General features: G+C 44.3%; 1 protein-coding gene across 1 annotated transcript in view; it reads left to right on the top strand.

Moving 5' to 3' along the window:
* Positions 1-11,529, top strand: part of F8 (coagulation factor VIII) — a 68,836-nt gene extending 57,307 nt beyond the window's left edge. The window contains exons 22-26 of the mRNA XM_077922674.1: positions 3,150-3,359; positions 6,058-6,202; positions 6,802-6,950; positions 9,024-9,200; positions 10,023-11,529. Coding sequence (XP_077778800.1) covers positions 3,150-3,359; positions 6,058-6,202; positions 6,802-6,950; positions 9,024-9,200; positions 10,023-10,178 — 837 coding nt within the window. The 3' untranslated portion in view covers positions 10,179-11,529. The remainder of the gene's footprint in view (positions 1-3,149; positions 3,360-6,057; positions 6,203-6,801; positions 6,951-9,023; positions 9,201-10,022) is intronic.
* Positions 11,530-11,781: the final 252 nt, after the last annotated feature.

Genomic DNA, 11,781 nt, shown 5'->3' with positions numbered 1-11,781 from the left:
ACAGTAAAGGTTTTTAATTCCAGAGAGGAGCCGTATTCAGGCTCCTTTCTCAAGCCTTCTACGGAAGTGTTAACACTTGATTAAGACTACTGCCTAACCCTACTCAGGAGCTATATTCTCACAGATTAGGAGAACCTATGAATGGGGGCAAGTGCCATAACTCCACCACTACCCTAACCACCTTCCACAAGTTGGAGGGTGAGCATTTGCAGTGAAGAGCCAACCATGCTTGTGGATGCTCTTAGGTGAGATGGAACTCTGGTTTCCCAGGGTTCTGCATCACACAGGGAGCCTGCATGAGTACAGGAGACTCCTTTCTGGTGATGGTTGCTTACTAACTGTGGAAGGGGGATAGTGATGGTGGTGGCAGCAGCGGGGGGAGAGTGGACTTAGTGAGCTTATCTATCTTCATGCATTCTACTCACTCACAGACAGCTCTACAACAGAGTAAGGTTTTTTATACTTAAATTTCTGGAGAATGTGTGAGCGAAGAGACTGGGGCTGCCCTCCGAGCCTTTCCTCTGGCATTGGCACATTCAGAGCAAATGCCTGGATGTAGCCTTTGCATGCCAAAGCTTCCAAGAAAACTGATATCCCAGTTGCTCAGGGTTCCAGATCACATGGAGCCTATATAGATGTGAAGCCTCCCTCTCTCCCTTCAGACCTTTTGCTCTGTATGCTCAGCGTGACTTGCCCTCTGCATCTGAAACTGTAAGTCTAAATCCCTGGAGAGGGCAAGTGTAAAGAAGCAGCTCTTCTGCCCTTACCACAATTGCCTCAGGAGAGAGGCCTACTGTGCCTCCTTCCAAGTTTTTAACCCCTTATCATGGCTGGCAGTGGAGGCAGGTACATTAGGGCAAATAGGGCACTGTCTCTGCCTCAGTCTCAGGGCTGCCCGTGTAGATAGAGCTCAGCAGGGAGGAGGAGGAGAAGGACAGAACTAGTATTAGTTGGTTCTGCCTGTCATTGGCTTTCTTGGTCCAGCTGCTGTGGGGCAACCTGCCTCATGCCCTTCCAGTCCCAATGCGCTTTCTAGGAAGGAACAACCATGGGCTATGAGCAGTCATGAGGTAGAGACGAGACCAGTGAGCCCTTCATGTCTCCACAGGAACAAGAGCTGCCTGTGGATAGGCAGGGTGAAGCAATTTGTTTTTAGGTGTGTGTGTGTGTGTGTGTGTGTGTGTGTGTGTGTGTAGATAGACAAATAGATGATAGATAGATAGATAGATAGATAGATAGATAGATAGATAGATAGATTTTTTTTAATCCCAGAAATTTGCTGCCCTGTGCCCCTTAAAAGGAGAGGCAGGAGACACACACACACAAAATATACATATACATATAGATTAGTGGCAGCCTTCTCTTCCTGAACATGGATCTTTCCTAGCCCTATCCGAAGATACCAAGGACAGTGGTGGCTGGTCCTCTCTGGGGCTGGTGGGGAAGAAAGCAGGAAGACCAACAGGCAGTACTTGAGCCAATGACAGTAGAGCCAGATAATTCTAATGTTTGCCCTCTTGAGTTTTACAAGGGGCAACACTGAGACTGAGAAGGAAGCAGATGGGCAGGGCCACCCGCTGGGTAGTCATAACTAAGAAGATAGGTGTAGGACAGGAGTCTGCAACCTTTAAGACAAAAAGAGCCACTTGGACCCGTTTCCGAAGGAAAAAAAACTGGGAGCCGCAAAACTATTGCGACATTTAAAACAAATATAACACTGCATATCTTGTTTCTTACCTTAATGTCCGATCTGACAGCAGGCGGGAAGGTGACGTCGGGACGGTGCGTGACTAACGCACACACCGCCCCCATGCGACGTCACAGCCAGTACAGCGCCCGCCACAGTGGGGAGTGTCGGGGCGCACAATGCGCCTCCTCCCCTCACTAGTATCCGCCCCGGAGCCGCAGCAAAGGTGTAAAAGAGCCACATGCGGCTCCGGAGCCGCGGGTTGCAGACCCCTGGTGTAGGAGGAATTGAAATTGAAATACTTTATTGTCACTTGTACAACTTATATACAGTGAGATTACACGAGCACCCCCCACTCAGCTCTCTTAGTCTTAATTCCCCTCATTTACTGACACACACACACCAAACCCGAAAGTCAGTTGCCCTGTTGTTATCTTTCCATTCAGCAGCCTAACAGCCCACGGATAGAAGCTGTTCTTTACCCTGTTGGTGCAACTAATCATGCTTCTATATCTTCTGCCTGAGGGCAGGAGATCAAGAAAGTGCTGGCCAGGGTGTGAATCATCCCTGAGGATTTTCCTCACTCTCCTGAGGCAATGTTCTTCCGCTATTTCATCCAGCGGATTCATGGGACAGCCCATAATATATTGTGCTGTATTCACCTCCCTCTGTAGGCACTTCCTATTAGATGATGTCAAACCAGAGTACCACACCGTGATGCAGTATGAAAAGACACTTTCTATTGTTGACCGATAGAAAGAGATCATCAAATGCTGATTGACATCGTTCTTCCACAATACTCTGAGGAGATGGAGTCTCTGTTGGGCTTTCTTAACCACCTGGGTTGTATTTATTTTCCAAGTAAGGTCTTCACTGAGATAAACTCCTAGGAATTTAAAGGAAGAGACTCTCTCCACACAGCCCTCGTCGATGTACAGCAGGAATAGTTCTCCTCTCTTCCTCCAAAAGTCCAACACCATCTCCTTTGTCTTGCTGATATTAAGGTGCAAGTTGTTCCCTAGGCACCATGTAGATATTTTTTGGACCTCCTCTCTATACGCTGATTCATCACCACCTGTTATTAAACCCATTATGGTGGTGTCATCTGCAAACTTAATAATTGCAGTAGACGGGTCAGATGATACACAATCGTATGTATACAATGAATACAGGTAGGGACTTAGCACACATCCCTGTGGTGTGCCAGTGCTGATTTTTAAGGAATTAGATGTTACATGTCCAATCCTCACTGTTTGTGTTTGATCTATCAGAAAGTCTTTATTGAATTGAGAATGAAGTTGGTGGTATAGTGCCTTATTTGCCCTAATGGACAAGCCTCCAGTGGTAAAGGATTGAACCTGGAACTTTCTGAATGCAAAACTTTTGCTCTCTCAAGCTCAGTATCATTTGCCCTGAGAAGCAACCTCTCTCCCTCTCCCTCTGCTATCTCTGGCCCTCATAGCTTCCAAAAATCAATTGTCTCACTTGGTGTGAATTCCTGCTTTCTATTGTCCAGGTAGACCTGCTACGACAACAGATCATCCATGGAATAAAGACACAAGGAGCCCGGCAGAAGTTCTCCAGCCTCTACATCTCCCAGTTTGAGATATTCTACAGTAGTGATGGAGAGAAATGGAAGTGTTATAAAGGCAATGCCACCAGCTCCAAGATGGTGAGTGCCTTTTCTCCCTCATCTTCCTCTAACCAGAAGGCAGAGAGCAAAGAAAATGGAAAGGAAGAAGGCACAAAGGAAAGCAAAATTTAACCTTGAACCCTGCCCCCCCCCACGATATGCAGACTTTGCCATTGCACATACAATAGCAAACATGTTTTTCCCACTTTGGATTGGAAGTGCAACAGCAGAGATTATTCAGTATGTAGCTCACAGGTTTGTTCAGTTTTTGGTGTAAGCTACCTAAGGGGTGGTGTTTGTGTTGCTTAGCAACCATTCAGAGTGGCATGAACTTTGCTGAGGTATCATGTGCCCTGATTTGCTGTATAGTCCTGAGGGATTTCTCTTCTGTATGTTTAGGTGAATGTCCCTCTGTGATGCACAAGGCCTGAAATAAGAAAGACAAAACAACTCTGTTTCACCTTTCTCCTCAAATTATATGCAGTTTTACTCCATTTCCTTAGGAAAGTGTTATCAGGATTTTTCTCTCTGAACTCCAACTGCCTTATTTAAGTGCCTTTGCTAACGTTTAGGACTTTGGAACAATAGAACTTATGCTGTAATCCTTACTTCAATTACTTGGAAGTAAACTTCATTAAATTCAGTGTGTCTTACTTCTGAATAGACATATGCAGGATTGCACTGTCAGAAACAATCAATAAAAAAACAAAAACCAAACCCTTTGACCCTGGGAATCTCCACCCAATGCAAAACATAGAATGATGTGAATGTACATGACCTTCCCAAATTATTACTAAAGTTAAGTACAGGTTCTTATTGATAAGAGAGGGGACCTGGTAGCCCTTCAGGTGTTAGATTCCAACTCCCAGCCAGCATGGCCAGTGGTCAGGGATGAAGGGAACTGTAGTCCAGCAACATCTGAAGCGCTGCACATTCACTAGCCCTGCTCTAGTTGATTGCTTAATATTTTATAATTAACAGAAGAATGGATGCGCTGACTTGCAAAGCTTTGAGTTGAGGGTAATGAGTTGTAGTGTTGGTTCAAGGAAAAAATAGGTATAACAGAAATGAGAGTTCCTGGATTCCAAAACCCAAGTTTGGGGCAAGTGCTCTTTGGTGAGAGAATCCCAGCAGAGATTTAAAGCCATAAAATGTGCAGCAAAGTAAAGTGCAGAAATTGAAGGCTGCTAGACTTTTAAAATATGCCCTTCAAAGTGAGTTCCAAAACTGTCCCCTTAAAAAAGTTTCTTTCCAAAGTTTCCCTCTTCCTCATCGTAGAAAAAGGCCATATGTTGGGTAAGTTAAAATTGGTTTACTTACAAACTCTGCAAAGATTCATGTGCTTTCCCATATAGCATTAAGAAAAAAATGCACAGGCAGTAAAACTTGGCTTAGTTACAAAGTAGTGAAAGTTCCTAGATTAGAGGTTAGCCTCCTCACACGCTGAGTTTCTCGTGTAGTCGATGGTTACAAAATTGGTTAAGCCTGGCAGGACATCTTACTCTATGGTATTATTCATGCATTAATTAGACTTATGCATGTTTATTAAATGAAGCTGTTTATCCCACACTATGTGTGGTGTAATCTAATGTTTACTCAGCAGTCAGTTTCATTGAGGTCAAGTAGACTTACTCCCTAGTAAAAGGATTTAGATTTAGGATTGTCGCCGCATACATTCAAGAAATCATGTGAAGTTGCAGAACTTACTTGTGAGGACTAGTCATATGGCAGAAAGCTATTGAATATTACCTTCTTTATTTTGTTAATGCATACTCTTCTTTGGGTAGTTTAGAAATGTACAATTTTAGACTGCAATTTCATATTCGCTTTTCTGGGAGTAAGCCCTCTTAAGCTGAGCAGAACTTACTTCTGAGAAGACATGTAGAGGGTACTGCAGTTATTGTCATGCACCCAGGTATTTTTAACCATGCTCAGAGCTTCATAGACTCCACAGGTCACACTTTGTACCAGACAAGTACAAACATCAGTGGTATTATTATGAAGGATTCAGCATCCTTAGAACTTCAGCTTTAACTTAAACGCAAAAGCAGAACACCTCACCAAGTTTGTAGTCCTTAAGACTGTAGTGATAGGCTATGTTTAAATGTGCATGGAATTCCTGGTGAACTCTCTCAGAAACCTGTGACCAAGAGCAGGGCATCAATGCTTTTTACCCCTCTCTACAACTAGCAAAATTGGAATAAATTGGGCCAAACGGGAAATATTCAAGTGTACTGAACAGGCATACTTTTAGAAGGAATTCAGCTTTTCTTAGCAAATAATTTGGATTATCTTGGCATAGAATTTTATTTTTTTTAGCACACACCACCTATGTAAGATGCCTCAAAACTAGGTATAGAGAGTAAAAAGGTGAAATATAGAGAGCTGCCTTACACTGTGTCAGAGCATTTAGCTCAATATTGTCTACACCGACTGGCAGCCACTCTCTTGGGGTCTTTCTCAGACATATTTAGCAATGCCAGATATTAAGTTGAGGACCTTTTGTAAGAAAAGCTTGTTCTCTGCTGCTGAACTATGGCCCTTCCCTTGCTATTCCAGTTAAATTAATATTTTTAAAGGGTGTGTGTCATTGACCTCATGACTTCCTAAAACTTCTCTTTGTTTTTATATGGAAAGCTTGCCTTCAGTGCCAGAGTGTGGATTCCATGCAGGCTTTGCATAGCCCCTGATCACAACTTCCATTCCCACCTCTGTGTTTTTCTCTCCTTGCCTGCAGATATTCTTTGGGAACGTGGATGCAGCAGGCGTGAGAGACAACAGCTTTAACCCTCCCATTGTAGCCCGCTATATCCGTCTCCACCCGACACACTTCAGCATCCGCAACACATTGCGCATGGAGCTCATCGGATGCGACCTGAACAGTATGGCAGTGAGGCCCTCTCATCCTTCACATTCATAGAATCCGTAGGATTGCAGAGGTGGAAGAGACCTTGGAGGTCCTCTATTTCACTTGCCTAGTGAAGAATCTGCCATATAAGATGCAACTCTAGCGTCCCTGAGAGATGGCTGTCCAACCTCTGCTTAAATATCTCCAGTGAAGGAGAGCTCACCACCTCCTGAGGTGGTCTGTTCCACTGTTGTACAGCTCTTTCCCTTTCTCTTGATGTTTACCTGAAATCTGTTTCTCTTCTGTTTCCACCCATTGATTTTCCTTCTGTTCTCTGGAGCATCAGAGAACAGGTCTGCTCCATCTGTCATGCCTCCCCTTAATTATTTCTTGTCCAGGGTTAACATGCCCAGCTCTTTCAACCATTCACCATAGGACTCAGTTTCTAACCCACAAGAAGTGTTGGAAATCAACATAAGGTTTCTTACAACCATGTCAGTGCATGGCAAATGTAAACTTGAAGGTGTGACCAGGGCCACTTCAGGAACTGAGGGCCTCCCTTGGCAGGGTGGGAAGGAGAGGGCTCTTGAGGGCAAGTGAGGGTCATGTTGTTTCTCCACTTTTCTCTCCTAGGCTGCTCTGTGCCACTAGGAATGGAAAGCAATGCTATCTCCAATGAGCAGGTCTCAGCTTCTTCCTACATCAGCAATGTGCTTTACACTTGGTCCCCCTTTCTGGCCCGGCTTAACTTGAATGGGAGAGTCAATGCTTGGAGACCAAAGGTAATTTTGTGTATGGGCAGGAAGGATCTAAGGCAGAGCAGGTGAACCTGTGGCTCTCCTGCTGTCATACCAGCTCCAGCCAGCATGGCCAATGGTCAGGGATGATGGGAGTTGTAGTCCAACAACATCTGGAGGGCCACAAGTTCCTCATTCCTGCTCTAGATTGTTACTCAGCATTGTATGATTAGCAGGTGAATGGGTGAACTGACTGTTGCAAAGCATTGAGTTGGAGATGGTATGAAGCATTATGGTGTGAAGCATTATCTGTGGTGGACTATGTGCAGTGCAGTCCTGTTTAAATCCCACCTCCCGGCTCCTTCCCTTCCCAGCTGTGCTCTGTGCCCTCCTTGAGTGCCTGGAAGGTGTCCCTGAATATATGTGTGTGTGTGTGTGTGTGTGTGTGTGTGTGTGTGTGTGTGTGTGTAGAAACCAGAGGTGAGAGAGAAATTTGATTTTGCTTGCATTTAAACAAAAACCTACCTGATTCACACTCTGTTAACCAATACACTTACTGAAACACAGCTATCCTTCTAAAGTCACATTTTCCTGAATTTTGTGATGCAGTTCTTCAGCCAAACAATGCATACATAAATGCTTATTTTAGGGGAAAGTTTGCCTAAAAATAAATATGATGGCATATCAAAATGTAATATAACAGGGGAAATTTCTTGCAAAAATGTGTACATTAGCCAAAGTGCATACAAAAGTATATATTAGGAGAAACTGATTTCTAGGGGACATTTCGATTTTAAAAAAATAATAAACTGATGTGGAAACTTGGAGAAGTGAAGACTGGAAATATGGAAATCAAAATGGGCATATTTGCCCATCTCTCAGGGTATATACATATGGGAGAAGGTGGTCCTGCAGAAGCTGTGACCACAAGCTGTGAAGGGCTTTTTTTTAAAAAAAAATGTCCTCCATGCTATTTAACATTTATATGAAGCTGCTAGGAGCTGTCACCAGGAGATTTGGAGTGAGGTGTCACCAATATGTAGATAACACCCAGCTCTTCCTCTCTTTTTGATCTGAATCAGGAAAATCATAGAAACATAGAGTTGGAAGGGATCCCGAGTGTCATCTTGTCCAACTCCCTGCAATGCAGGAATCTCAACTAAAGCATCCATGACAGGTAGCTAGCCAACCTCTGCTTAAAAACCTCCAATGAAGGAGCGTCCACTACCTCCCAAAAGAGTCTGGAGGTGGTTGAGGTATTAGACTAGTACCTGGAGGCAATATTGGACTCCATGTGGGCCAGTAACTTTAAGCTGAATCCTGAAAAGAAAGAGGTGTTGTGAGTCCAGGAGGCAGGGAGATGTCCTGCCTTGGACAGGGCAGCACTCCCCTGGAAGGGGGAGGTCTAGCTTGGGGGTGCTCCTGGATTCAACACTGTCACTGGAGGCTCAAGTGACTAGGAATGTCTTTTTCCAGCTCTGGCTGGTTTGCCAGCTATGACACCTTTCGGACAGAAACAAATTTGCTATGGTATTCCATGCTCTGGTTACTTCCCAATTGGATTACTGCAATGCACCCTATGTGGGTCTTTCCCTTGAATATAGCATCCAAAATGCAGTGGCCAGATTACCGACTGGGGTTTCCTATAGAACTCATATGACCCCTGTTTCAAAATAGAACAGGTTGCCGGTTAATTTTCGGGTCCAATTTTAGGTGCTTACACTCATGTTTAAATAACTTAGGTCACCAATACTGAAAGACTGCCTCCTTCTCTACAGATCCTCTTTAGTTTTAAACTCAGCAGAGGGGGCCCTCTAGTTAGTTCCACCACCCTCAAAAGGTTCATGGGCTCATGGCCTGGGAGTGGGCCTTCTCTGTGGCAGCCCCCTAAGTTGTTGAATTCCTTCCCCACAAAGATGTGTTGTACTTACATTGTACAGTATTTTGTATGCTTGAAGACGCACCACTTTGACACAGGCCTTTGACCCTGCTATCTTTTGTTGTGCAATGCGCTGAAGAGCACTGAAGTTAAAATGGGAAAAACCAGAGAGGTTTAAAGAAGTGTCCCAGGGCAGCCATAACAGCAGGCACTTGAAGGCCTCACTGTCTTTTCCGCAGGTTGACAGCTCAGCGGAGTGGATTCAGGTGAACTTTCGTAGGACCATGCGGGTGACTGGGTTGATGACTCAAGGTGCAAAGTCTGCCTTCACCAAAATGTTTGTGAAGGAGTTTTCTCTTTCGAGCAGCCTGGATGGCAAGCACTGGGCCTCTGTCCTACAAGGCGGCAAAGAGAAGGTAAATAAGGCCTACACTTCTGGGGTGTCACTGGTGCTCCTTTATTCCAGCCAGTGACGGCTCCCTTGTTTTTCTCACTTGAATGTTATATGTCTTCCGGGTGGGTAGGTGGCAGGGAGGCAATTTTATTTCCTTGTTTAACTCAAACTATATGACACACTAAACATGCTTTAAAAAAAAAAAAGCATTGTGGAAAATTAAGATGGCCGTCTCTCCAGGGTAAGCCAACAATATATTGGAGATGTTGTGGGTAGCTCCTGGACATCCAAAGTTTTTTAGAAGGAGAAGCCTGGGCAGGTGTCATTAATGGGTGGGTGGTACTGTGGTCTAAACCACAGAGCCTTCAGGGCTTGCTGATTGGAAGGTTGGCGGTTTGAATCTCCGCAACAGGGTGAGCTCCTTTTGCTCTGTCCCAGCTCCTGCCAACCTAGCAGTTCGAAAGCATGCCAGTGCAAGTAGATAGGTACCACTGCGGTGGGAAGGTAAACAGCATTTCCATGTGCTGCTCTGGTTTCCGTCACGGTGTTCCGTTGCGCCAGAAGCGGTTTAGTCATGCTGGCCACATGACCCGGAAAGCTGTCTGTGGACAAACACCGGCTGCCTCGGCCTGAAAAGCGAGATGAGCGCTGCAACCCCATAGTCACCTTTGACTGGACCTCACCATCCAGGGGTCCTGTACCTTTACCTAATGGGTCCCACAAGAGGCCAACGCCGGTATGTGGCAATAATGGCCTGACCCAGCCCCGGTAAACTTTATCGTCTTTTTCAAGCAGCTTTAGAGGTCGAAGGAAGAATTAATTATCCCGCCCACCTTCTTTTCAGATTTTCCAGGGAAATCAAGATCATTTCAGCCCAGTGGTGAACCTCCTAGACCCTCCACTATTTGCTCAATATTTGAGGATACACCCTGTCCGCTGGAATAACCACATTGCACTGAGGATGGAGTTTTTGGGCTGCGACACCCAGCAGATGGCCTAGCCTGGATGCACCTGCACTTTTGCCAATGCAGCGAACTTTCAGCAGCCCTTGTGCAAGCCACCCACGCCATGCCAGCTGGAACAAGCTTATATCAGTGACATTTGAGCAAAATGATTTCTGTCACCCATATAATTTTGATAATGTTTTTGTAGCGTAAGAAACAAAAATCATTGTAAGGCTCATGCTTCTGCACCGATTACTGGAAACATATTGTTTCTTGCAATACGTACCTGCATCATGGTTCTTAGGGCTAAACTAGGGGTAATATTAACTGTGTGTTTGCAATTAATGTGTCTAGTTGTTGTTGGTTTGTTTAAAAAAAGGAGTTGTTTATCAGTGTGGGGCGGGAGATCAGGATTGGATCTATGGCACACAAGGAGGAGGTAAAATGATGGTTCTCCACGCTGCAGTGCTGCAGCCCTCAAAAAAGAGCTCTTATTCACCCAATGATGAATGCTTCTTATGATGCCAGTGGCAACTTCTCACCTGGAATGAATGGCGATTCTGAGAGAGTGAGATGTCCCATAATGAGCATGGTCTTCACTGGGGGCCCCATGGCTGCTTTTGAAATTTTAAAAAACTAGACATGTGAATTTAAATCATGTAATCAATGCCATATTATTTGGTTTGCTTGCTGTAATTTTAATCACAGTTACTTGGAAGTAAGGCCCACAGAACTATGTGCATCCTATTTTGGTCCACACATGCATAGAATTAAGGTGAGTAAAATAAGGAAATATTTTCTAGCATCGGTGTTATGAGAAAAATATAAAAACCCATTGAAATATAAAATGTGAATGAGTCCTAAATAGACAGATATAGTCAGTAGAACAGGGATCGCCCCCCCCCCCAAACCCCTGATGCTGTTGTACTTTAATTCATATCAGTCCCAGCTAATGGTCAGGAATGATGGGAGTTGTAGTTCAGCAACATCTGGAGGGCCACAGGTTCTCCACCCCTGAATTAGAATTTGCTACATAAGAATAGAAGAAGAGCCCTGCTGGATTATACCAAAGGTCAGTCTAGTCCAGCATCCTGTTTTCCACTGTTGGGCAATCAGGTGTCTCCAATTGTTTGCTTAATTCCGTTTCAAACCATCCATCGCATGAAGGTGGACAGTTGATAAATCTATCAAGTCGCTTCCTTCTTTGTGCTGTATAAGAGCCAATGCCACAATCTTAACCATTGTTTTCCATCAGGAGAAGACATACACTTTCAGATCCTTTTGGATGTTGTTACAAAATGTGAGCGTGTCAAGCATTTTTATGCCTTTCTGTTTTCAGATTTCTACCTGTGCGTATCTGTAGTCAGAGAACAGTGCCTCATGATTAAAGACCACTTGTCTTGTTAAGATCTGTACTTTCTCCTCTTGTTTTCCTTCCTTGACTGATTCCTGAGCTTTCCCAGCATTAAAAGTCCTAGCTGCAAGCACAGTCAGCATTAATAGCAGGTAATAATTAATTAGTGAGGGAGGCCTCCTTCTGCAGTTTATAGTTATTTTCTATAAACTCCTGGGATCTCAAATAACTGGAGAGGCAAAACATGTTTGACTTATTATTTGATTTTTTTTCTTGATTTGCATACCACCTTTCAAAAGACCCGT

The sequence above is a fragment of the Podarcis muralis genome, chromosome Z, assembly GCF_964188315.1.
Source record: "Podarcis muralis chromosome Z, rPodMur119.hap1.1, whole genome shotgun sequence".
Lineage (NCBI taxonomy): Eukaryota > Metazoa > Chordata > Lepidosauria > Squamata > Lacertidae > Podarcis > Podarcis muralis.
Note: the sequence above shows the minus strand (reverse complement) of the source record. Positions and strands in the feature narration are given on the sequence as shown.